General features: G+C 33.6%; 1 protein-coding gene across 7 annotated transcripts; it reads right to left on the reverse strand.

Moving 5' to 3' along the window:
• Window positions 1-2,441: 2,441 nt before the first annotated feature.
• Window positions 2,442-8,629, reverse strand: LOC137818647 (uncharacterized). 7 transcript variants are annotated; one of them, XM_090296538.1, is made up of 10 exons: window positions 8,260-8,349; window positions 7,495-7,541; window positions 7,334-7,405; window positions 6,374-6,481; window positions 5,924-6,071; window positions 5,121-5,210; window positions 4,562-4,616; window positions 4,142-4,264; window positions 2,930-2,986; window positions 2,442-2,780 (listed from the first exon to the last, which is right to left on the reverse strand). In XM_090296538.1, exons 3-10 carry the CDS (start codon window positions 7,384-7,386, stop codon window positions 2,656-2,658), a joined length of 759 nt encoding a protein of 252 aa, XP_090152664.1. In that variant the 5' UTR covers window positions 7,387-7,405; window positions 7,495-7,541; window positions 8,260-8,349; the 3' UTR covers window positions 2,442-2,655. The 7 variants fall into 7 exon arrangements, with proteins under 7 accessions (XP_090152664.1, XP_090152663.1, XP_068478289.1 ...); XM_090296537.1 differs by having other exon boundaries at window positions 7,331-7,405; XM_068622188.2 differs by having other exon boundaries at window positions 7,334-7,541; window positions 8,260-8,629.
• Between the last annotated feature and the right edge of the window lie 17,813 nt (window positions 8,630-26,442).

The following is a 26,442-nucleotide window of genomic DNA, read 5'->3' on the forward strand; positions in this document are numbered from 1 at the left end:
TTTTGATTTCTTGTGGTGGAAAGTTTGTCTTTGCTTCTCCTTGTATTAGAAGTTGCCTTTGTGATCAATTTGGATGCTATAGGCTTTTCTAAGTTAAGATGAATCTATGCCTTGTTTCCATAGTTTTTTTTTTTTATTTTCTCAATATTTTTAAGGCAACTTCTTCATGTACCATATCAATTTCAATTTCGACCAGCAACCTTTTATCTTTTAAATTTTCCAAAACTATCTTCTATTTTGGGTTTAAAAATCCAGAATTAAAAAAATATAATTCAAAAGTTAAAATTTCGTTTTAGAAAAAAAATTTCAAAATAAAAAATACATTTTGTAAAAAAAAAATCCATAATACAATTTGAAAATGCATTTTGAAAAAAAATAAATCAAAATGTGTTCCAGAAATTCAAATTCAGAAATATATTCTAAAAAATCTAGAAGACAACATTTAGGAAAATATGTTTAAATTCAAAAATATGTTTTGGAATTTTAAATCTAGAATATTTTCCAAAAACAAGATTATGGAAATATTTTTTTATTCCTACTCTCTTTTTATTTAAAGTTATTTTTATCATACCTTTTTGTCATTTTCAATATCAGATTAGATGTAGGTTGAAATTTATATGATGTAAAGAAATTTGCTTAATTTTAACTATGGATAACAATGCAGGAGATTTGCTTATTTTTAACTACATCACTGTTTTTTCCTGCACCTTCATATTCATACGTTCCTCTCTGTAATGTGAAAATATCTTTTTATCCTTCTTGTACCACATCCATAGAATAGTTTTCAGATTATGTAATCCGGACACGTATTTGAAAAAAAACTTTCAGATCATATAATCTATAAACTAAAAAAGACTTTCAAATTATGTAATACAGAAATTAATCACGCATATGAAAAAAGGCTTCTGAATTATATAATCCAAAAATTAATTATAAATTTTAAAAAAATCAAATTATATAATCTGAAATATTACATAAAGATATTTTTAGAATACAAAAATTTATGAAAGTGAAAAAAGAACCTACGAAAGTGCACGAAGAAATAGTCTAACTACAGATAACAATGCGAGAGAAGGGTCATGTGAGGTCAGCCCACAAATCATTGTAAGAAAGTGTTGGTCGGTCTGAAGACACTTTCTTCCTACACCTCCATACCTTCTTCTGCCACTCCCATACAAAATGTAAAAAGACCATTTTCTCCTTTTTTGTGCCACCTCCATACATAATCAGGAAGCTGTTTTTGAATCCGGAAGTGCTCTTGAGATTTATAAAATCCAAAACTCTTTTTTGCATTTGAAATAAGCCTATGGATTATGTAATCCGAATATATTCTGGATTACATGATCCGGAAGTCAATCTCATATTTAGAAAAGACTTCCGGATTATGTAATCCAGAAGCTAATCACTCCTCTGAAAAAAAGGCTTCCGGATTACATAATCCGGAAGCTAATTTTATGTATAGAAAAGACTTCCGGATTATGTAATCCGGAAGCTAATCACAAAAGGCTTCCGGATTACATAATCCAGAAGCTAATTCTGGATCTAGAAAAAGACTTTCGAATTATGTAATCCGGAATATTAATAAAGGGTATTTTTGGAATATACAAAATATATGGAGGTGGCACAAGAAGGTAAGGAGGTGCAGGAAGAAGCAGCCCGGTCTGAATAGTTAAGCTTGGCAACTCGCATATGCCTGTCAAGCATAACTTGCAGTTGGCTCAGGGAGGTTATCATCTATGCATGAGGAAATCATGGGGGGCAAAAAACAATTCCCAAAAGGATGATGCACTTACACTGTATACTCTCCAGTCTTAGATGATTTTAAAAAAAAAATATTTATATAAAAAATAGAAAGTGTGATTAGTTAAAATTCTTTCATGGGTTTAAATTTAGCTTATTCACTTCAACATTTACACTAGCTCTTTTACCAAACTACTTCAAAAGTTGAGAAATATAAATTAATCATAAGTATACGATACAACTTATTAAACAAATTATTGTATGTGGAGTCTCTTATGGGGATAACATAATAGATAATTGATGAAGTTAACCGTATTGTTACAACTTTATTGGATTCTACATAAATGACATCTGGGTGCTGGCTTTTGGATGCTTAAGTATGGAAGTGGCCTAAAAAATGGTAAACAATTTGTGAATTATACACTTATAAATTTATTAAGCAACATTCTATGAATTTTTTTAAGATAATTATTATAAAATTTAATCTTATTATTTTTAAGAGAATTATAAGATGATAGAGATTCTGTCAATATCCCAATTAAATTTTAAAAAATCACTATTTAGTTATAAAGATTATTTAACAAGAGAAGAAATGTATGTCATGCAACAAACAAGTATACCTAAATTGCAATACTCAAACTAAATAATTTTACTATTTAGTCATTAAAAGTTAATTCCTATAATTTTCAAATAACTAAAAATAATTAAAAATGAACAAGATATAAATGATAATGTTACATAATACACTATCTTTACATATATGAATAACTCACTCAATGACCCAAAGTAACGTAAGTGAATGCTCTAAGAAACAAAAGAAACAAGGAACCAAATAATAATATTCTTGCGAGAGGTTTACACAATCATATCTAATAATCCTCAACTTACAGTGGATGATGATTCTACAAGAGAATTTCAAAAGGGAATAGGGTGTCTGGCAGGCCATGATTCTATCTTCTCAAAAAATTTGGGTGGAACCACGCCATCAAAACCTTCCGTCAAGATCACCTTGTTGTCCGAAATGTAAAGCTTCATACCTTCTGAAATAGGATCAAAAAAATATAAAGAAGCCTTAAGTTAAGTAGTTTTTTACTTACCATCATCAAACAACAAAGTTAATCAACATTTCAAGATGAACTTGTTTTGTTCGCATTAAGAACACATTGTTTGTAATATTGTCACATCATACCCTCCAATGCTTTTCTAACGTCAATAAAGATAAGAACATTGACATCTCGCCTCATACCTGGGAAAATCAAAATAAAGAAGTAAGTAATTGGTACAGTGAGGAAGCAAGTCTAAGTGTCAAACATTTAGAGTCTAAACGTCTAAGGAAATAGCTGAAACTACTAAAGATCATGCTACACATTAGTACTTTCCATATGAGAAATTAATTTCATAGGATGATAGGAGTGACAGGACATAATAACTCCCATGTCAACCAAGAAGAGTGATAGGAATAGGAACTGAAATTTACTAATGTTTGATGGAATTCAAGGAACTAGCCTTGATTACAATCCAATTACCATAAGAAAGAAGCAACAGAAACTGCAAAAAGAAAAAGCACTCAGAGAATGATTTCTGCCCAGTGACAACAATCACCCCACAGTGATACCCTCTCACTCCTCGGCCCCCACCCCCCTCAACCACGTCTCCTCCATGATTCCCCAGATCTGTCTCTCCAATCCCCTCATGACAGCTTTCCATTCTATTAGCCCCTTCCACTCCTTCACTAGCAGAATTCTCTTTCCCAATTACACCCTTAAGCCCTTTCTTCTTTCACTCATAAACTTTAGTTGGAGGCCCACTGCCGTCCATCAAGGAGACTTCCAATTCAAAGGTCTCTCCACCCTCCAATGGATACGTTGTGAAGGGGTAAAGAGATGCTACTAGGTCCAAGCTGGGATCATTAATGGTACTTCTGAACCAAGTATTGTTTCACTAAATTGAAACAACCACTATAATATTAATATGATTAATCATTTGGAGAGAAATAACTAGTTACTAATACTGATAGAGCACTAAAGTAAACAGACATTTTTTTTCCAAGCTTTAGGTAACCCCATATCTTTGGATGATGGACTAATTATTATTTGAATCCCTTGTACGAGTAGGATTTTAGCATTTCTACCCTGGCAACGGAGAAAACATTTGAACACAGAGGGTAAAAAGCAAAACTATAAATTGGTCATTTGGATTCCACATTTGGTCAAAGCTACATTATCAATCAAAATAGACACCTCCAGTGTCACTCCTTCTGGCTTTTAAATTTAAGTATCACCCATTCATCCTTATTATCCTTAAAGGAAAATTAACTTGCCTAACAAAAATTAAACAAAAGTATCAAAATTTAAACTTCGATATTTAAATAGGATTCATTTTAAATAGTATATCACATTACCACTAATTACTTCTCCATCTGTCGGTAAACCACAAGAGAAATGAACATGCAATCTTTTCATGCGTTTCAGCCCAGATCCTAGAATTGATTCCAAGTTCTTTCTGTAGGTTCCATGCACACAAACTGCATAAAATCACAAAATCAAGCAAAGGTAACAAATAAAATATAAATACAGAATTTTTGTTTTACAGAGTATGAGTTGAAAAGGCAGATATACAGATTTAAGTAATAAGAATTATGTTAATATAATACCGGGTCATTGGAAAACACTAAGATTGGTAACATGTCCACCATTGAAGACATAAATTTAAATTATAAATATGTACATAGCATCATCATAACATACAGAAATTAATGTGTTGCCAGCGTTCATCATAGCTTGGATCTAGTTAAAAAACCCCAAAGCTAATAATTATGCACCTGGAACTTCTTCAGCTGAAAGGATTGGCTTCAATAAGCTTTCAGTTTCAACAGTCTGCAGATGAAAAGTCAATAATTGTATTGTAAGGGCAGGTGGACAAAATTGAATAAATTCAAGATTCAAAAGTTCAACATAACATAAGTCAGAACATTACTATTTAACTGTTAAAAAATTGGAAAAAGAAGTATTAGTGACAAATCTGCTTAAGAACAAAAGGGAAACAACAGAATTTGGCAAGGCTGTGGACAACAGTACTGGCATAACTTTTTCCTGTCACTTGACGGACAATTTTTAAGATATCTCAAAATAAGGGAATATGCATACCAGGGTTAAAAAGGGTTTAGCTCATTGACGATAGAAACAATTGATAATATTATTAGAGTTTTTCATTGGCGTCTTAACATGACAATGGCAAAAGCAAATTTTAAGATAAAATTAGATGCATTACCATATGTTGCATTACAGAGTATAAACTTTAAGTTCTATTATTTCTTCAACACTTCAAAAGTAAATTGGATAGATGAAGTTGTCATCACTTCATTAAAAGGAATACACTACCGTTACTGTGTGGCCTTGATTTGCACGTATTAATAGTTCCCCATACTCTTCCATGAGGCTAAACCGCTGCTTATTATCTCTTCGAACAGCCTAAGACCAAAATATATTTTAGAATAAAATGTTTTTCTTTCAATTAATTGACATTATAATTATATGGACTTACAACAAATTGTTTACAATAATGAAAAGATAAAACCAAATATAAATAACATTTATTAGTATAGTTTAGAAAAAAAGAGGTTATATAAGCATAAATAATCATTCAAAGGAAACAGAAGCCATGTACATTACATAAGTTAAGTTAAATTTTAAGACTAGGTCAAAACCACTAATCTAACCAACATGTAAATTCTTTGGATGACAAAAAAATACTATGCAAATGTTCCTAGTCAATTTCCTAAATTATTGCAGAATTAGTTGCTGAAAGTAGAAATGATAGATCAGGTAAATTCTTACTTTGTTAGCTATATTCTGACTGCTTTTACGAGAGAAAGACAAATATCAATCTTCTAAAATTCTACAGAAGTGAGAAAGGATGCTAGTAAATCAATACAAGGAATTTATCTTTGACACGCAATAAAATGAAGTGATCTTTTATGCTTCATAACAACAAATATTGAAGAGTTCATTTAATATCAACGATACGACAATGTTATATACTTACTTTTTATATTTTCACCCAAATTCTTCTTAGATAATGTGACTCAAGAATCTAATTACAAAATAAACGATATTGGAGAGGCAGCATAAAAAATGGAATGAACATGTGCTGAAACAAAGAAAAATATATGAAAATAATTGACCTCCTTAATATCATCAACAGTGTGCGATCTCAATGGAATATTAGCAAATGTCTTCATATTCAGCTTTAACAAATCTTTAACTTTCACAAAACCATCATTCCGCATATTCAAATTCAATTCAGATGCCATATGTCGCAAAATTCGAGTCCTGCACATATTAAACAGAGATAAATGCAGTGTATTTATTTCCTAGAAGAATCAAGCACAAAACAGCGTAACTAAGACATATCACAAAGCTCACTCGCTCTGTTGCTGAAATCTGAAGGCAAACAAATTCCATATGTTTCCCAAACTTTTTTCCACACAGAAAAAGAATAACAATGCCACTGTATGTTTCATACAAAACTAAACACAACAACTAATGAAACTCACATTTGGCAGCAATGAAGGAATAAAATAAAGGCAATGTTTAAGAAAAATAAAAAATTATTAGAGAGAAGTAATGCTTACAAGAGCCTACCAAGAGCGTCAATTTTATCCTTTCCTGAGCCACTCCCACCACCACGCCCTCTTGTTTTTTCTCTATCATTTCTCATATCAAAAGCCTTTCCACGGCCACTGCCACAATTGAACATAAATATCAAAAAGCATAAAACCTTCAGCATGATTCCACAATGGTAGCGACTGAGTGAATTGATAAGTGCACATAATGTAGAGCAATCTATGAAACAGAAACTTATTCATAGTATTGAATCACAATTTGAAGTAGGAATTCCATTACATTGCAGAAGAAATAGTCAAAAACCGAAAATTGAACAAGAACTATAATGAAGCTAGTTAAAACTTAGAAGAAGAGATGTAGGGATAGATATCTAAAGTGAAGAGGGAGACTGTAGAGTGCAGCCCTTAGAAGGGAATACTAATTGATTCACTGCCTTCCCTCTCCTTTTACTCTTTTACATGCCTTTAATCCTTTTTTATCCGCAGTGCCTCCTCCAAATCCAATCCACTTCCCTTGTTTTCGGACCAACAATTCCATTCCTGTAATAACAAGCAAAAATTGATGTATACAGACCAATGAAACTGCACATCTTGAGCTTCAATCCTCAAGAGTTTTGCACACGAGAATACTCCAAGATAACTGCATAATTGTTCAAGAGTTTCGTACACTAGAATACTCCAACAAAACGCTTCTATTTCACCTCCTTGAGTGGTGAAAACATCAAAATATTGAATCACAAGAATTTATCCACAACAAAAAGATGGCAATCTCCAATACAATGATATAACCGTAATTCCAAATATTGAAAAACGACGTAGGTTGTCATTGCAAGTAGTTACATCGATACATTCCCTAAACCGAACAAATCCTTCGAAATTCACAACATTTGAACAGAGGCATTCCGAAAAGAGAAAAGAGAAAGGAAATTGGTGAGTTTGGAGGAAGGTGAAGGAGAGACGAGAAACAACCTGGGAGAGGCGTGAGCGTAGGAGGAGAAGGGGTTGTTCCGGCCATTGTCCATCGGAGCTGAGGCACCGAACCTGTGCAGGAGAGAACCAAATCCAAGATTGAGGACACGTGGACGGAGGAGAGCGCAGTGGCGTAAAATATTGATGCTGCTGTTGCTCACCGAAGCAAACATGGATATTGGAGATTGCAGAGACAGAAGAATGAAACCTGGAAGAAGATTTTGCAAACAAGTCCTTATATTATAACATTTTCCAGTTTTTTTAATAACATAAAAGAATTACCCCCAATAACACATCTCTTCCTTTGTTTTAAGTGTTATTGTTTAATATTTATTAATTTTTTAAATTTCCATGTTAAAAGAATTTTGAAAGTTGAATTTAAGATATTTGTGAAGACGATTAATATTTTTTATTTGAAAAATCTAAAGGTTTTAAAATATATTTTGAAGGTATATTACTTTTTTATCCTTAGAGTCAATATTCAATTTAATATAGTGGTTTTTAAAAAAAAAATCAAATTGGTATCAAAGTTTACAATTTGGTACTTTCTGCTATATTTCCACTAACGACGTTAATTTGTGATGATGTGGCACCATATTGGATTTCTAACACATCTCCTTCTTGCGAGAACCAGAGATCCATGAGATTAGACATTTGAGAGTACTCCGGGATGACATGATAGACACAAAAATCCAATCCTATTTCATAGACAATCCTATTCGAGGTTCTATTGTAGACTAAATGTATAGAATGAATAACGTAAATAACAAAATAAAATTGATTTTCAAGATCAGAAATATAACCCAAACAAAAAATAGAATCAAGAAATGAGTCACAATTCAAAATCTGAAAAATGAACAAAACCTATTCCAATTTTTCTAACCTACCAAACAGGCAAAAAAAAGAGAGAGAGGAGAAAAACTAACAGTCCAAGGACACAGCGGGTAACGTTGCGACCCTTGTCGAGACACTTCTCAGGGTTGGGATCCTTCTTCTTGCACTTCAGAAACTCCAAGTTCTCAGAGTGGCACCGGATCCCAATGTGCTTCGACGATGCCATCAACACCGACGACGATGGGATAGGGTTTCCCGAGGTATCTACAGCGCTCGCCATGTGCACTTTCAATCTTTGTTAGCCACAACCAAAAAGGGAACACCAATTCGATCACTGTCTTTTCCTTTGCTTCCTCAGAGAATGAAACAAAATTAATGGGAGAATGGGGAAAGAGAAAATGGAGAACGGAAAGATATTTACGGAATTGCCCTGATCCCTGCTTCACAAGATCAGAAAATAATACAATATCATATAATATATATATATATATATATATATATAAAATATTTTTTTATTAAAAGTAAATAATTCTATATTTTACTGTAAATAATTTTTTATTGTGTAAATGATTTTCTATTATAGTTAATTATTTGAATTTAAAAAATAATTACATAAATTTTGTATAAAAAATTTGTGTAAATAAAAAAGTATATTCTCTATTACTAGCGGAAACCACTCTTTTACTCAACTTTTACTATGATAAAAATTTAACATACATACAAAAATAATTTTGGATGAGTTGAAATTGAAAAAGCAAAAAAGAAGTACAGAGAGTGATTGAAAATAAAGGTTATTTTATTTGATATGTAAGATTTGGTGTGAAAATGTATGATAGTATGTTCTCCATTTCTTCTTGTTGTCTTAAAATAAGGAATTAAAGGAAGAATTAGTTTTTATTTTTTAAGTAATTCATATGAAATGACAAAATATTTCATTGTATTAATAAAATTAGATATATTAAATAAAGATAGAATCGAAAAAAATTATATATAAAAAAAACAGTTATAATGGAGAATTCTCTTTATATATAGCTATAAATTATATATATAAAACAAAACATATCACATATATTTTTATTTTTATTTTCAAAAATTTCATCTCAAAAATTAATTTATGAAATAAGAATTATAAATAATTATAATTTAGTTACATAAACAATAAATGTAGATCTCTTACATACCTTTTCGCATAAAATACTATACACTTCAAACATGAAAATAAAACAAGATTTTATCATATGTAACTCAACAAATCTAGATAAGTTTAACTTGTTGTTTTAAAAAGTAAAATTTAATCGCAACCTGGAATAAGATTTGTAGCGATGAGAAATCTCCACATAAGATGAATGGAAAGGTAAAATCTTACAAGAGAATGATTATTTTATTCATGTCCTTGTTCTAGTTATACTGCTCAGTGATTGTTTCGATAAAAGATAAGACATGCCTTTATATTATTACTCTTGTTCAAAGCACAAACTGCATTTGCTACAGAGTTCAATGAATGTGTTTTCACCTTAATTAGCCAAGTTTCAACCTAGAAAACAACTTAAAATCAAAAGGTTAAAAATACAATTGATGTCATGACATGAACTACAATTTTGGACTTGTACAATAATAATTTGTTTCAGGGAAAAAAAACTCGTTGTTGATTTTTATTTTGGAGTGCTACTTGTGGTTTGACTGCCTCCTGTTTTACTTGCTACTTCAGTTGACAGGAACCACCAAGTTATCAGAAATATGCATTTTGAACATAGAAACCAAAAATCTTGTCAGTTTTTATGTTTGAAGATGTTTAGTTTTGTCCTGCTTGCACGCAATTCTGTAGAAAAAATTGAGGAAAAGAACATTGTCAATGATAATATTCCAATACTGTTGTCACAGGAAACCCAAAATCTTTCACATTCTCTCTCAACCTTAATACAAAAGGAACATCTAACAGATAGAAGCATATAGTATAAATGAGAGTGTATCTTTGTGATTACGAATAAATTATATTTGTGACAGAAAAAATGCATCAAGCAGTACTAACAATGAAAGGTTTCATCTCCAAAAAATAACATCCCTAGCTACTATCCTCTGAAATATATGGCATTCCAAGTTAACATATGATGTAATTTTAAGAACTAGCAAAACATTAGTTATGAACAAAATTGTAAGATCCATGGATTCATAATAAAATGGTGTAAAATAAGCACTTTACATGCTCAAATGATTATTTGATATGGAAACGACCACAAGGGACTTTATGTAATGTAACAATTAACAAGACAGTCCAGACATCCAAGTTATAATACTAATATCAGAATCTTGAAGCAAAGAGCCACATCCATTTTTTTAACTATAATATCAACTGAAATATCACCATTCAACATTTTCATTTATCTAGTAGACAGAAAATTCGAGGACAGGGGTATATGAGATTTTTTATGGCCAAAAGCAAACAGATATGCAAATTATCATGATATACAATTTATAGATATTCAGTGTGCTAATCAAATTGGAAGCATGTCAAAATCAATCATCAGTCTGTTGTAGATTGGTAGTTATCACTCAACAAAGAACTGGAAGAAATTTCACACACAACAACTGCAGACAACATTCCACAAACAACAGTAAAAGAGAACAAAATTTCCCAAGCTTTTCCAACTAGGTCGGTTGGTTACATGAATCAAATGATGCCATAATGTCCCATAGTGATTCATGTCAGTAGACAGACAAAGTAACAAACCACCTCTAATAAATGGTTTTGTGTCCCAGTTTGCCTCCCCCTATAGTGGCAAGGTTACTTTCCATCTGATATACTCTCTTTACTAAAGCTTCTAAATGTCTTCTTTACATAAGTCCAACCCCTAATGTTAGATCCAACTATTTTCTCTACCATATGTGATGGAGGAGGGCCCAAGCTCACCACACTATGAAAGCCAAGCTTCCAAGACTAAGACCGTCTAGCCATGATGGGAGCGTCTAGCCTCAAAAAGGAGCGTCTAGCCATGATGAGGAGCGTCTAGGCCATGAAGAGGAGCGGCTACATAAGGAGCATCTATGAAGAGTCCTAGACCGTCTAGCTTCACACATACATGGGCCAAGCTACGGTTTGTGAATAGAAGGCTTTGTTACATAAAGGCCCATTAGGGGTGCTTAGTAATTAGAGTAGTGTAGAAAGCATATTTGTACATTCTAGAAAGACCATGGAGGGGGTGAGCATAAAAACTAGACACACCCCTCCCCATGTGCTCATTTGTGCACCCATGTGCCATGTGCACCCATGTGCTTCACATTTACATTTCATTTGGCTAGCATTAGGGTTGCATTATGGTCCTCCTTAGCCTATAAAAGGAGGAGCCTACACCTTGTAATTTCAAGTTTATTGTGAGTAAAGTTATGCTGCCAATTTGTGCTCAACTTTGCTTCTCCCTAGAATCCTAGGCTCTAAACTTCAATTCCTTCATCTTTTCCCTTGAGCTGGCCGAACCACTCAATACCCACACTTATCATGCACCTACAAGATCAACACCACTCTTAGGAGGATCTTGCTCACTCTCATTCATTGCTTCCGCCCCATACTCTACATTGATTCAAGAAGAACTTCATGAAAATGCCATCATTTGGTATCAGAGATTGTGTCACAAATTTCCATTGTGTCTAAACTTTGGTATCCTGCTGTTTTTGTTTCCAGTTTTCAGATTTCCCTGTTTTCACCTTCTCTGTTTTGGCTGTTTTAACCCAGAAAAATATTTCCACCCATAGGAAAATTTTGATTCTCTGGAAAATGCAAGTTTAAAGTGTTATAGAAAGGACAAAAAAAGAATTAGGTCAAAAGAAGCAACAGAAAAAAAATGATAAATCTTTTAAGATCATAGTGCAAATCTGAAGCGCTCCAGCTGGCCTAACCGAACACCAATTTTGCAAAATTTATTAAAAAAAAATGGTGCATCCGTTTTGAGTGAATCCAAAGCCAGATTTTAGATAAGATCCTGAATATCTTGCATAACAAATTTCAGAGCCAAATTCTAAAAATCCAGATCAGCATAAATCTGGGAACAAACACGTTTTCTGGCCCACAACATTTTCCAGTGGTGCTGTTTTTTTTATTTGGTCATCTAATCTAGTGCTTTTCTTTAGGAATTCTTTTGTGTGCCAACCTTTAATTGAGTACCTTTATTTGCTTGCTTTAATTTCTTGACTCTCTTTCTAGTTGTCACAATCTAAATCCTTTTGGTGGTACTGTTTTATTCAATTAAATTTGTTTCTTGCTTTTGTTCTTTGACCTCTAATTTGGGTGCTGGAATTTAATTCTTCTTTGGTGCTTATGTGAATGGGAACTTGATTTGGTTAAGGTTTAGCCCTTTGCTAGGTGCTGGAAATTGGAGGATTAAAGGCCATCATTCTAAGGAGAAGACAAGGTCAAAGCCGAAACAAATAGTCTTGAAATAAACACTACAAACACTTGGAAGCTCAACAATCAAAGACAACAAGGAAGTGCACTAATCAAAAGAGGATCAACAAAGGGAGTTCTCTTATTTCCTTTGCAACTTGGTTTATTGTTAATTACCTTGTTAATTACGTTTTAGACGGTGAGTGTGTCTTCAAGGGCTCAAAGTGTCCAAGAAGCCTCACCTAGGGCCGAATAGTATAGCATTCTTGATTAGTAATTGTTACTTGTTTGTAATTGCTTTTCTTTTGCTTTCATAGCTACGCTTTGCATGGTTAGTTTTGTTTAAATTTGTGTTAAACCGACTAGTTTTGTTGCATAGACAGTTAACATTGTTTTTTTGCATTTATTTCTCAACTTATTTGTGTTCTAAGTGTTTCACTAAGAGAAAGTCTTGTGTGAAGATATTGGGGGATAGTTTTTGGCAAGGAAAAGGCTTGGTACTTAAGTAGTCCTTTGTGACTCACCTCCCTTACCTGGAAAACTACCTTCTTTAACTTTCCTAAACTTTCTCAAAGTAAAACACCTATATACACAAAGTTTTAGCCATGTCTTCTTCTTCTCACTCTCCAAAGTCTATTGAAAGTGAAGTAAAATCTTTGAAAACTCTTTTAAAAGAAGTATCCCAAGCGGTACAATTGATATCTTTTAGACAATTGGAGAATGAGAACAAAATCAATGAGTTGGCTAAAGCTCAAGAAGAGAAATCACAAAACTCACAAAAATAAAAAAAAAACTCATGCATCCCATTCTAAAAGTAATGAGACTCTAGGGGAGGGAAGCCTTAGAATTAATGATTATTACCAACCACCCCCTAGAAGAACTAGACAAAGGGAGCAAGAGAGCCCAAAGGAAGTAAGGGTAGACCTACCCCATTTCTATGGTAAGGAAGATGTAGAGGCCTACCTAGATTGGGAGATGAAAGTAGAGCAACTCTTTGCTTGCCATAGGGTGAGTGAAGAGAGGAAGGTACCCTTAGCAACCCTTAGTTTCCAAAGCAATGCCATGTATTGGTGGACCTCTCTAGAGAGAGACCGACGTCTTCATAGGGAGCCTTCCATAGAATATTGGAATGACCTTAGGGGAGCCCTAAGACGTCGCCACATACCTTCCTACTACCATAGGGAGTTGATGGACAAGCTCCAAAGACTCCAACAAAAGAACTTAAGTGTGGAAGAGTATAGGCAGAAAATGGAGCTCTACATGATGAGAGCATCCATTAGAGAGGAAGAAACCACCACCATATCTAGGTTTCTAAGTGGGCTCAACCTTGAAATAAGAGATAGAGTAGAACTATTACCCTATCAAGACTTGAATGATTCGGTTCAACTTTGCATTAAAGTTGAACAACAAAATTTGTGCAAAACTTCAAGTCAAAGGGTGGGTTCTTACTCCAACTCTTATCCCAAGAAAGACTTTAAGAGGGAGGGTAGTACACCTAGAGACGAATCCAAAGAAACTACCAAACCCTTAGTGAAAGATGCCTCCACCCCATACATCCGTGCTAGGGACACCAAGTGTTTTAAATGTTTTGGAAGAGGGCATGTGCAAGCGCAATGTCCAAACCAAAGGGTTTTGTTTTTAAAAGGAAAAGATGAGTACACAAGTGGTGAGGATGAACCTAGTATTCAAGAAAAAGGGGAAGGAGAAAGGATAAATCCTTTGGAGGGGGACTTATTGATGATTCAAAGAATCCTCCACAATCAACCTAGTGCATCCATCGAGACACAACGAGAGAACATTTTTCATACTAGATGCAATGTTTTAGAAAATATATGCTCTCTTATTGTGGATGGTGGGTCATGCTACAATTGCTGTAGCACTAGATTGATTGAAAAATTAAAACTACAAGTAGTTCCTCATCCAAAACCGTACAATTTACAATGGATCAATGAGGATGGAGAACTACGTGTAGACAAACAAGTGGAAATCGAGTTTTCTATAGGTAACTACAAAGACAATGTTTTATGTGATGTAGTACCTATGGAAGCTTGCCACATCTTATTAGGTAGACCATGGCAATTTGATAAGAAAACCTCGCATAATGGTCTAACTAACGAGATTTCTTTCATCCACAAGCACAAAAGGTTTGTACTTAGCCCTTTACCACATTCTCAAGTGGTAAAAGACCAAATACAAATGAAACACAAAAGGGATGAAGAAAAAATAGAAAAAGAGAAAAATTTTGAGAAACAAAAGGCGTGGGAGAATAGTGTTCCTTCCCACAAGGTCATTCAACAAGTCAAGCACATTGAAAATACTTTTACAAACATGCTTCTTGTTGAACAACCTAGCCTTTCCTTTTGTAAAGGAACACTCGCAAGCATAAGCACAAAAGAAAAGTCTTTAAAGGAAGCTTGCATAGATCAAGACTATTTCTCAAATGTGTTAAGATATCCCCAAAGGAATGACAAGTTATCTATAAGCACCTACCAATTTTTGTATGAAGTAGTGCCTAGAACAACTTGCCATGTCTTATTGAGACAACCATTGCAAAATGTACAAATTTTCATAAACCATGGTTGTACCAACAAGACTCTCTTTGCACATAAGAGAAAAAGTCTACAAGAAGGAAAACTCATGGGACAAATGAGAGTTGATAAAACTCTAGAGCTTTTAAGAGGAAAACTTTTGTCACCCATGAGAAAAGAAGTTCAAAGACATTACTTTAGGTATACCTCTTGTTTTCAAACTACACCTAAAGCAAAGTCCCAAGAACTCTATCCTCCTTCACCTTTTGTAAAAGATCCTTGGGAAGACACACATTTCAAATTAGAGCTTCCTAGGACGACAAAAGGTCTTATTTCATTTTTCATGGATAAACTCATCCTAAGAAACGTGACAAACTTCCATGATTTATTCTCAAATGAAAGAGCTTCAACATTAGCAAACATAGCTCTCCCTTTTATGCTTCACGAAATCATGAAAGACACTCACCAATCTTGGGATAAGAATCATTTTCCTTATAAGCATGCATACAATGGAGTAGTCCACAAGATTACTCATATCTCTCCATTTAAAGTTGTATGTGCCCAATGTCCTCTTGCCTTTTTAAAGTTGTTACCATTTCTTAAAAAGCTTATGCCTAAGGGAAAAGTAACTACTTTTGGAAATTTTAGAAAATATAAGAGGATTAGAGGGCACCTACAACCCTCAAAAGGGAGGTATTGTGAGAAGTTGGCCAACACAAGAGAAAAACAAAAATGGCAACTTCACACAATTATCTGTTTTCCAAAGGCTCACCCTAACTCCTTTGCTTTGTTTCAAGATTCACATAGATTGATATTTGATCCGGGAGGATACACCTTGACGAAGCAAGAGGCTGCTATCCGAGATCAAGAATGCACATCTGAGGATAGATCTTTTCAAGAAGGAGGAGATGATGGACACCATCCAGCCACAACCATCCCCCGAGCAAAAGCCTTGGATTTGAGGACAAATCCTTTTCAAGAGGGAGGGGATGATGGAGGAGGGCCCAAGCTCACCACACTATGAAAGCCAAGCTTCCAAGACTAAGACCGTCTAGCCATGATGGGAGCGTCTAGCCTCAAAAAGGAGCGTCTAGCCATGATGAGGAGCGTCTAGGCCATGAAGAGGAGCGGCTACATAAGGAGCATCTATGAAGAGTCCTAGACCGTCTAGCTTCACACATACATGGGCCAAGCTACGGTTTGTGAATAGAAGGCTTTGTTACATAAAGGCCCATTAGGGGTGCTTAGTAATTAGAGTAGTGTAGAAAGCATATTTGTACATTCTAGAAAGACCATGGAGGGGGTGAGCATAAAAACTAGACACACCCCTCCCCATGTGCTCATTTGTGCACCCATGTGCCATGTGCACCCATGTGCTTCACATTTACATTTCATTTGGCTAGCATTAGGGTTGCATTATGGTCCTCCTTAGCCTATAAAAGGAGGAGCCTACACCTTGTAATTTCAAGTTTATTGTGAGTAAAGTTATGCTGCCAATTTGTGCTCAACTTTGCTTCTCCCTAGAATCCTAGGCTCTAAACTTCAATTCCTTCATCTTTTCCCTTGAGTTGGCCGAACCACTCAATACCCACACTTATCATGCACCTACAAGATCAACACCACTCTTAGGAGGATCTTGCTCACTCTCATCCATTGCTTCCGCCCCATACTCTACATTGATTCAAGAAGAACTTCATGAAAATGCCATCAATATGTTCCATACAAACTTTCTCTAGAATGCTTTCACTCCTAATCTTATCCTGTCCAATCATCATCCATTTGTTTCCAGTGGCACTGGCGCTTGTGATGGCATCACAGTGTATTATGTCACTTGTCCACAGCAGTACTCTCATCTTTGTTACATTAAGTGTATTCTCATCACAAGAAGAGAGAAATAAATATTTTCTGAACATAAGTTTGTTTTCCACCCAGCAGAATGGACTTATTTCTATTCTTCAAGAGCATTACATAGATATGAAGTGCCAAATAATTTACTACAGTAGGCTAGTTGGAAAATAAATTTTGGTTTCTGTTTCACACACGTTTACTTCTTCATAGACAAATACTATTCGAGTTCAATTGAAGAATAAATATAGAGAATGGTAACATAAATAACACAATAAAATTGATTCTCAACATCAAAAAGTGATCATATAACCCAAACAAAGAAATAATAAAGAAATGAATCACCACCACTTCAAAATCTGAAAAAATCAGCAGAAGCTATTCCAATTTTTCTAACCTACCAAGCAGGGAAAAAAAATCAGCACAGACAAGAAAACATACATAAAGTCCCAAAAACCCTCTTAATTGTTTTAAGGTTCGTTGTAGAGGCCAGCTTACCATAGCAGCAACTTTGTTGGAGTCCGTGGAAAACGCCCTGTGCATTAATAATATGGCCTAAGTACTCCACTTCGAAAACAACAAAATAGCATTTAGATCTCTTGGCAAAAGTAGAATGGATACGGAGAGTCTGCAACACTTCTTTTAGATGTTGTATGTGCTCTGTTATGTTTTTGTTGTAGACTAGAATATCATAAAAAAAAACCAACAAAAAATTCCTTAAAAACCTCTGAAAAATGGAGTTCATTAATCCTTGGAATGTAGCTGGGGCGTTGGTGAGTCCAAATGGCATCACCAGGTACTCATAATATCCCGAGTGTGTTCTAAAAGTTGTCTTCAACACATCGTCAGGATTTTAGAAGAATTTTTTCATGTGGTATTTGATGAAGTTGATCACAAAGTCTTAAAACCCTCAAAGATCAGCACTAAAGAGGATGAACAGAACATCATTATGCAGAAACTGGATTGTTGTTCAGAAAAAAAAAACGATTGATTCATCGAAACAACCAGTTGAAATTCTGCAGCAGGATGAGCTGCCTAAAGAATGGAGAATTCCAAGAGATCTTTCAGTGGAGAACATCATTGGGCAGATAAAGGAGGGTGTTTCTACACGTAACTCTATCTCAAACTTCTGCAGGCACACTGCTTTTGTCTCTCAAGTTGAACCAAAGTCTATTGAAGAAGCTCTTAAAGATGAAAACTGGGTGAATGCAATGCATGAAGAGCTGAATCAATTTGCAAGGAATAATGTGTGGTTTCTTGACCCCAAGACAGATGAGATGAACATCATTGGATCTAAATGGGTATTCATAAACAAGCTAGATGAAGCTGGTGTGATTACTAGAAACAAGGCAAGGCTAGTTGCCAAAGGTTACAATCAAGAAGAAGGTATTGACTATGGTGAAACCTTTGCTCATGTTGCAAGATTAGAGATTGTGAGGCTGTTGTTGGCTTTTTCTTGTATGAGTGGATTCAAACTCTTTCAAATGGATGTGAAGAGTGTTTTTCTCAATGTTTTTATCAATGAAGAAGTGTATGTTGAGCAACCACCGGGCTTTGAGGATCATCAACATCCCAATCATGTTTTTAAGTTGAAAAAGACATTGTATTGGCTTAAGCAAGCTCCAAGGCAGTGGTATGAGAGGCTTAGAAACTTCCTTTTATCTCATGGCTATGAAAGAGGGATGATTGACAAAAATCTTTTCATCAAGAAAGCAAATTCTGAAATTATTTTGGTCCAAATCTATGTTGATGACATCATTTTTGGTGCTACCAAAGATAATTTGTGTGAGGAGTTTGTTGCTGCCATGCAAGGTGAGTTTGAAATGTCCATGATGGGAGAGATTTCATTCTTTCTTGGGTTGTAGGTTAAGCAATCAAAGGATGAAATTTTCCTATGCCAATCAAAGTATTGCAAAGAAATCCTCAAGAAATTTGAGATGGAGAGTTGCAAAGAACCTAGCACACCTATGCCTTCAAGTTGTTATATGAATGCAGATGCTGCTGGAAAAGGGGTAGATCAAACAAAATATAGAGGTTTAATTAGTTCTTTACTCTATCTCACAGCAAGTAGACCGGATATCATGTTTGTCGTATGTCTTTGTGCAAGGTATCAAGCAAATCCAAAGGAATCTCACTTCAAGGCTGCAAGGAAGATTCTCAAATATCTCAAAGGAACAACCAATGTTGGTTTATGGTATCCTTCTTATTCTCCTATACATTTAATTGGATATTCAGATTCTAATTTTGCAGGGTGTAAGCTGGACTGAAAAAGCACAAGTGGCACTTGTCATCTTCTTGGATCAAGTCTCATTTCTTAACATAGTAAGAAACAAGCTTGTGTAGCTCTTTCCACTGCAGAAGCTGAATACATTGTTGCTGGAAGCTGTTGTGCACAAATCCTTTGGCTTAAATAGTAGCTTGCAGAAGTTAATAGGTTGGCCCTTTTGAACAACCGTTTGAAAGGCTTAAATAATTGGATGGAAAACAAAGTCAAGACCTTGGAAGAAGAGTTGAACAATTCAAAAACTTATTTTGAAAACTTGGAAATGATTTAGAAGAACTCTTTTTGCAAGTGTGATTCTAGCTTTTGTGAAAAATGTGAAGCTCTTCAAAAGAAAGTCCATTATCTTTTAAAAACTGTGGACAAGTTTTCCAAAGGCCAATCAAACCTTGAAACTATTCTTGCATCACAAAACTGTGTTTTTGGGAAGGTTGGACTGGATTTAACCCAAACTACAAGAAAATATTAGTTTCAAAACCTTTTTCCAATTTTTTTGAAAAATAACCGATTGTTTTGTCGAAACAACCTGTTGAAACGTGCTTTTATTGCATGAAAAAGGGTCATATTGTTAGATTCTGGAGAATAAGAAGGTTTTTTGTTCCCAAAGGTGTTTTAAAGTGAGTTCCAAAGAATTCTAAGGTTCATAATGTCCCAGTTAATGTCCATGGACCCAAATTTGTAAGGGGACCAAATCTTGCTTCTTGATTTTGTTTCTTGTAGGTATCCTTGAAAGCCAAGAATCATATTGGTGTAGAGAATGAAGTCTCAAGGGAAAATATCTAAAGCCAATTCTTGTGCCTGAACTTCTCAATTACATACAGCAGGGTTCTTTAAGTGTCAAGTGACATCCTTGGCTCATGCATAGTGGTTGGTCAAAAGAGAAACTTCAAGAATTAAGAAAATATGTGTATTTTATTTCTCAACTTATGTGTGTGCTTCATATGATCAAATGAACATTCAAATGTTTTTTCTTGGCTAAATCTATTGAGGAATATCTCTATACAAAGGTATAAGTAATTTACATAAAAGCATTTCTCATCACTGTGAAAAATTATGTGCTTTGAAAAACATTCACTTGTTGTCACAGTAAAATAACCGATTGTTTTCACGAAACAACCAACTGTTTTACCCCTGACACCTCTGAATTATGTTGTCATGGATGTTTACTCATGGTAACAGTTGTGTTTCTTTTCAAAACCTGATGTGGGTCAAATATGCATTTAATGTACCTCAAAATCAAATCATAATGGAATATATTCTATGGTTTCCTTGGAAATTTAATTTGATCTTTATAGATGGTCAAATTAAAATAAAGGGACTATAAAAGTTGTATCTTTTTGGGTCTGACGCACTGCATATTCCCACTACAACAAATTCTTTTTCTTTGAAAAAACAACTCACTAAAAGCCAATGTATCTTGATTGCTTTTTCTGCTTATATATGTGTGGTTTCAACTGAATATTTCACATAAACAACCCATTGTTTTCTGCTACCTCACTTGAAACTTGTTGTCTCCACTACTTCTTCTCAAAATTCATCTTTGCATCATGGCCTCAACACTTCCCTCATCAAAAAGGATGAAAACACGTGTTGTAAAAAGGGGTGGACACCTAGAGAATTGGTTTTCGGGTGATGATGAGAATATTGAAAAATTCTTGCATGAATTAAGTCGGAAAGCCATCAATAACCCAAAGGTGATATCCTTCAACTAGCTGAAAAGGCAGAACCTCAATGATATGAGAAATGTTTTGAAATAACAACAGTAGAAAAGGTTTCTTGAAATTTCAGAGAACACATATCCATATCTTGTGAAGGTCTTCTACACAAATCTTCACATTGATGGTGAGAACTTGTGCTCACATGTAAAAGGAGTTTATATGGAGATCACTCCATATGTGTGGATTGTTGTCACAGGATTGAAGTATGTTAGGCTGAGAATCAACAAAGGAAACATTGGTGTAGTGGAGGACTTCAATAAGATGTAGTATTATAGGAGAAACATTGGTGTAGTGAAGTGACTATCACCAATGCAAAAGTCAATGAGGTTAAGTGACTATCACTTCTCCTATATTGTTCTTATTTCAAAATTTCTGCAATACTTTGAAATTAACCTTGAAGAAGAATTATCTGAGGTGGTGAAGCCATCTCATGAAGTTAATAATGAATCTCTTAGAAAAATGGGATTCATTAAGGTTGGCGGAAAATGGGTAAGTAAAGATGAAGAACAAGTCAGTCCTTCATGTGGAAATGAAGTTGAAGCAGATGTGGAAGATCAAGTTGCCCCAAATACTGGGCTGGATGATCAAGACAATAAGTTTCCAAGTGAACATGCTCCGGGTGAAGCCTATGGAGCTAGTCCAAGTGCTGGAAATATGAATGATTATGCTGCTCCTACGTCACCTTTTAAAAGGTTGATGATTAATCGCTTGGATATTATGGCCTATGATCAAAGGAATCATCATGAGTTTTGTTTTGCCAGATTTCATAATCTTGATGAACAAATTGAAGTTGTGCAAAACCAACTCTTTGAGCTCCAGTATGGCAAGGAAGATTGAAGTGATTGAAGGGTTTTAGTGCTTCAATTTTAAATTATGTTTAGGTTGATGAACTATTTCTTTTAATCTGTTTCGGTTATTTCTTCTTAATTCGGTTTTTATCCATTTTCTTTGCTTTTTTTTGAGACAAATAGGGAGAGAAATTGGGGGTTTATGTGTTGTAATTTTGCTACTCTATGGAGTGTCTAAATTTATTTAGAACTGCTACCATTATGCTATGATACACCATTGATTATGCTTCTTAGTTCTACTGCCTACACATTGGTTTTGGCACTGTGTTTCTAGTTTTCTGCATACACATGTGCAGATCTGTGTGTGCCTTTTAAAATCTGATTTATCCTGTTGTTATACATGTCTTGTCTGCTATACAATTTTGTTTTACAAGATCTTTAAAGTTCAAACACTACAACACAAGAAAACTAGGGATTTGTCTTCATCAAATAGGGGGGAGATTGTTGAACAAGGTGCTTTGATGTCTCCAAATCCAAGTGGAAAGCTTGAAGACCCTGCAGATGAGTGTGTTGTTTAGTTGTTTGAAACTTGTTAATTCACTCCTTAAGATGATCCAAGGTTAATTGAATCTTAATCTTTTTGAAAATATGGGTTTTCTAAAAGGGTTTGAAATTTCAACCTATTGAATGTCAAATCAACTGGTTGTTTGACACTTAGTGATTTTTAAAATGGTTTGTAAAAGCTTTGTTTTGTTTTGGCTTTGCTGTCAAACAAATTCAACCGGTTGTTTCAAGAAATCAACTGGTTGTTTTTCTGAAAATCTTAACAGAATTTTGTTAGGTGGTTCTAGTATGTTTTTAATGATTTATTTAACTTATTTGACTAATTGATTGGAGTATAAAAAGGTTGTTTTACGCTCCTATGCATTAACTAAGAAAGAAAGATTAATCAAAAATAGTTTTCAAGATTTCAAAAGCTTTTGGATCATCTCAAGTGTGTGGAATAGGATTGGATTTTGTACTTTTGAACTTTAAGCTTTGATTTACCAAGGTGTATTATATTCCTTTCTTCCTTGAACATTGTATTTATGTGTGTTCTTATGTGGTGCAATTTCAAAAGGTGTTTCTGGAATCTGTGTGGTTTGCCAAAACTGGTGTGTGTTTTTGAGGGGTTCAAGATCATCACTTTTGGTGTGTATTTTGTAATCTAGGTTTGATTACATAGTGAATTCTCAGTGGTTTGTTGAGAACTGGATGTAGCTCTTGTTTAAAAGTGAACCAGTATAAACATCTTGTGTAAATCTCTTTATCCCTACACTCATTAAATTGTTTTAACTTTGCTTTTCAAATCTGCTTGTATAAACAATCGATTGTTTCGTGAAAACAACTGGTTGATTTTCCAGAATCAAACTTAAAAACAGTTTTCTATTTGGCTGAACAGTGGTCTTACAACCCCACTTACCAGTCTCTTTAAGGAGATCAAGGATGTATTTCCTTTGAGAAATAAAGATGCTCTGTCTAGAGTAAGCAACCTCTATTCCAAAGAAGTACTTCAGCTTCCCAAGATCCTTCATCTCAAATTGAGCAGTCAGTCTCTCACTCAAAGTTTGTTTTTCATTCTCATCATCACTTGTAATAATCATATCATTTACATAGACCAAAAGTAGAGTGAGTTTACCATCCTGAGAATGTTTTATAAACAAAGTATGTTCACCTTGGCTTTGTTAATACCCCAAAGATACCATAGCTTGAGTAAACCTTCCAAACAAAGCACAAGATGATGGTTAAGACCATACAGGGCCTTCTTGTGTTTGCACACCTTATTCCCTTCATTAGTAGCACCATAACCAGGTTGAATCTCCATGTATACTTCTTTCTCCAAGCTTCCATGCAAAAAGACATTTTTAACATCAAATTGATGCATCTCCCAACCAAAGTGCACGGTCGTCAGGGAGAAAATAATCCTAATTGTATTTAGTTTTTCCAATGGAGCAAAAGTCTCCTCATAATCGATCCCATAAGTTTGAGTGTACCCTTTTGCAACCAACCTTTCCTTATACCAATCCAGTGTGCCATCAGACTAATATTTAACTGTGTATCCACCTACAACTGATTGCCTTCTTATCCTTTGATCTCTCTACAACCTCTTAAGTCTCATTATGCTCTCATTTCTTCATTCATGGCTCGAACACAGTTCTCATCTTTTAAGACTTCTTGTATTGATGTAGGGATTCTGATAGAATCAATAACTGAAACAAAATTCTGGTGTTGCATAGAAAGCTTTTTTGTAGACATAAATTGGAATATAGAATATTTGGTACAAGATATTTTTTCTTTTCTCAAGACAATAGGTAAATTATCTGGTTAGGTTCAAAAACAATATTTAAGGTGCCCTCAAGGGTCTCACAGGTATGAATTCTTACCTCCGGTTCAGACAATTAAAGTTGTTATTCGACCAGGATGGGTTCTTATTGTCTTTGTTGATATTGTTTCCAAAAATATTTGTTCTCATTATTCTTCTCTGATAATGATGTTGGCACATGATCTTTGTCATTTAAATTATTCTCAAATGCATTTGATTAAACATCTTCCTCACATTACCCAAAATCCCACTTTACATTTACATCCAACAATCACCAACGCAACTCAAGCATAATATAATATACAGTAAATATAAATCAAATCAGTGCACAATTATGAATTTGACAAGTTTAGTATTGAAGAAGGTCTTCCCTTCTGTGTGTTCACACACTTTGTGAATGAACAAAATAAAGGTTAAGAAAAATAGTATGAAACCAAAATTATTTATTTAGAAGCAAAAACAAGAGTGGTGATGTAAACAAGAGTCTCTTGAAATTTGTATGCCTCGTCTGAAAAAATAAAGTGGTGGAGAAGATGAAGACAAACATAAATTATAGCAAAAAATTATAAAGTTGTAGGTGAGAAGAATCATATTTTATGTCTTAAAAAAAAGAAAAATAGAGAGAATACTCATTTACCTCAGTGTGAAGAAGAAAGAAAGAAATAAAAAACGAAAAGATAATTTTTTACCATAAAAAAAAACTTGTTATGATAACTCTAATTTAAACCGTCAAAAAAAATTACTTGATAGTTATATTTTGAACTGACATAATAAGTATAATTCTTTTAGTTTAAAGTGACATAAAAAAAATGACTTTCTAAAAAAAATAAGTACATCAAAATTATTATAATAAGTACTTAATATGCTATTTCAAATTAAAATTCTCTTACAATATTTACAAATTTGTCACCTAATCACTTATTATAATAGGTTGCTTTCTATATAGCAACAAATTTTATTAAATATTATTTTTACACTCGTATATGATCATTTGAAGTTGATATAGCATATCATAAATAGTTATTTTCTATATTAATTATTTTCATAACCAATTTAAAATTTATAAAATATTTTTATAATTAAATTTTAGTGAAAAGTTTAATCAATACAGATTGTGCACGTTTTACCTCAGATCTAGTTGTGACAATGTAAAATTACATATTATAAATGTATGATAGAATATTTCATTTTAGGGTAGCAACTCACTTTTCCTTTGCCTACAAAGTGTTCAACAAATGTTACTTTATTTTATAACTAATTGAAAATATTTTAGGATATGATACAAATTCATGATAGAATGTACAATATGAAAAAAAAATGAAGCTATAAAGTGTAATTAAATTAATTAATCTTTAAATAGAATTATAAGAGCTTAAAATTAAAGAAAAACTAAAATTACATTTACTGAAAAATTTCTAGTATCCATAAAATAAAATAAAATTGTATATGAAATATAACAAACATATTAGTTTTTGTTGTCTTATGTTTATTAGCTACTTCAACTAATACTAATAATGTTATCAAGTATTTTTAATTTAATAAGTATCTTAACTATTTTCAACCTTTAGCTTTCAACTACCTTTTCACCTTTAAAATGTATTTCAAGTTTCAAATAGTTTTTCAACTACTTTTATTAAAACTTGTCTTGGGAGATTAATTATTATGATTGAAATGATGAAGATAATAAATTTTCAACATAAGTGAATTTAAGGAGTTGCTGACTTTTTTGGCAACATTACCAAACTTGAGTAATAAATGTTCGTTTTTAACTTCATTTCTGTGATAAAGAAAATATTTATTCAATTATGCAGAAAATTAAATAACCAAATTGAATAAACAAGATTGATTCACAGGAAATTGATTTGGACTTCCAACAGAGAACTAATGATCATGATTATTTAAGAAAAAGTGAGGGTTAAGCTTCACTAAATCATGTCTTAATGCATGCAATTATTCTTTCAAATCATTAATATGTTTGTATTTAACTTTGAATTACATCATAAGTTTAATCAAACAACCAAATTCTCAACCTAACAAGTGACAAGAAAGCTGTTGAACACCTCCAATAATTACAAATTTGCATCAAATTGTACCTAAAACTACAAATGCATTGAGATTTTGTTCAAAAGTCTATTTTTCCATAGCTTTTGCCCAAAGCAAATTTCTTTTTAACTCAGTTTTTAGGTTGATCATCAAGGCTTCTAGTTTTGTAACTCTTCAAATCCCTTATAATTCCTTTGATGTATAAGAATAATTTTAGAGTACACAAAAACATATAACATGACAATTATTTTTTAAATATTATCAGAACACATCCTTAAACGATAGAAAGAACCAACAAATCTCAACATAGCAATTCTAAGGAGAGAAAAAAGAAA

This window comes from Phaseolus vulgaris, chromosome 10 (assembly GCF_051622355.1).
Source record: "Phaseolus vulgaris cultivar YP4 chromosome 10, ASM5162235v1, whole genome shotgun sequence".
NCBI classification, from domain to species: Eukaryota; Viridiplantae; Streptophyta; class Magnoliopsida; order Fabales; family Fabaceae; genus Phaseolus; species Phaseolus vulgaris.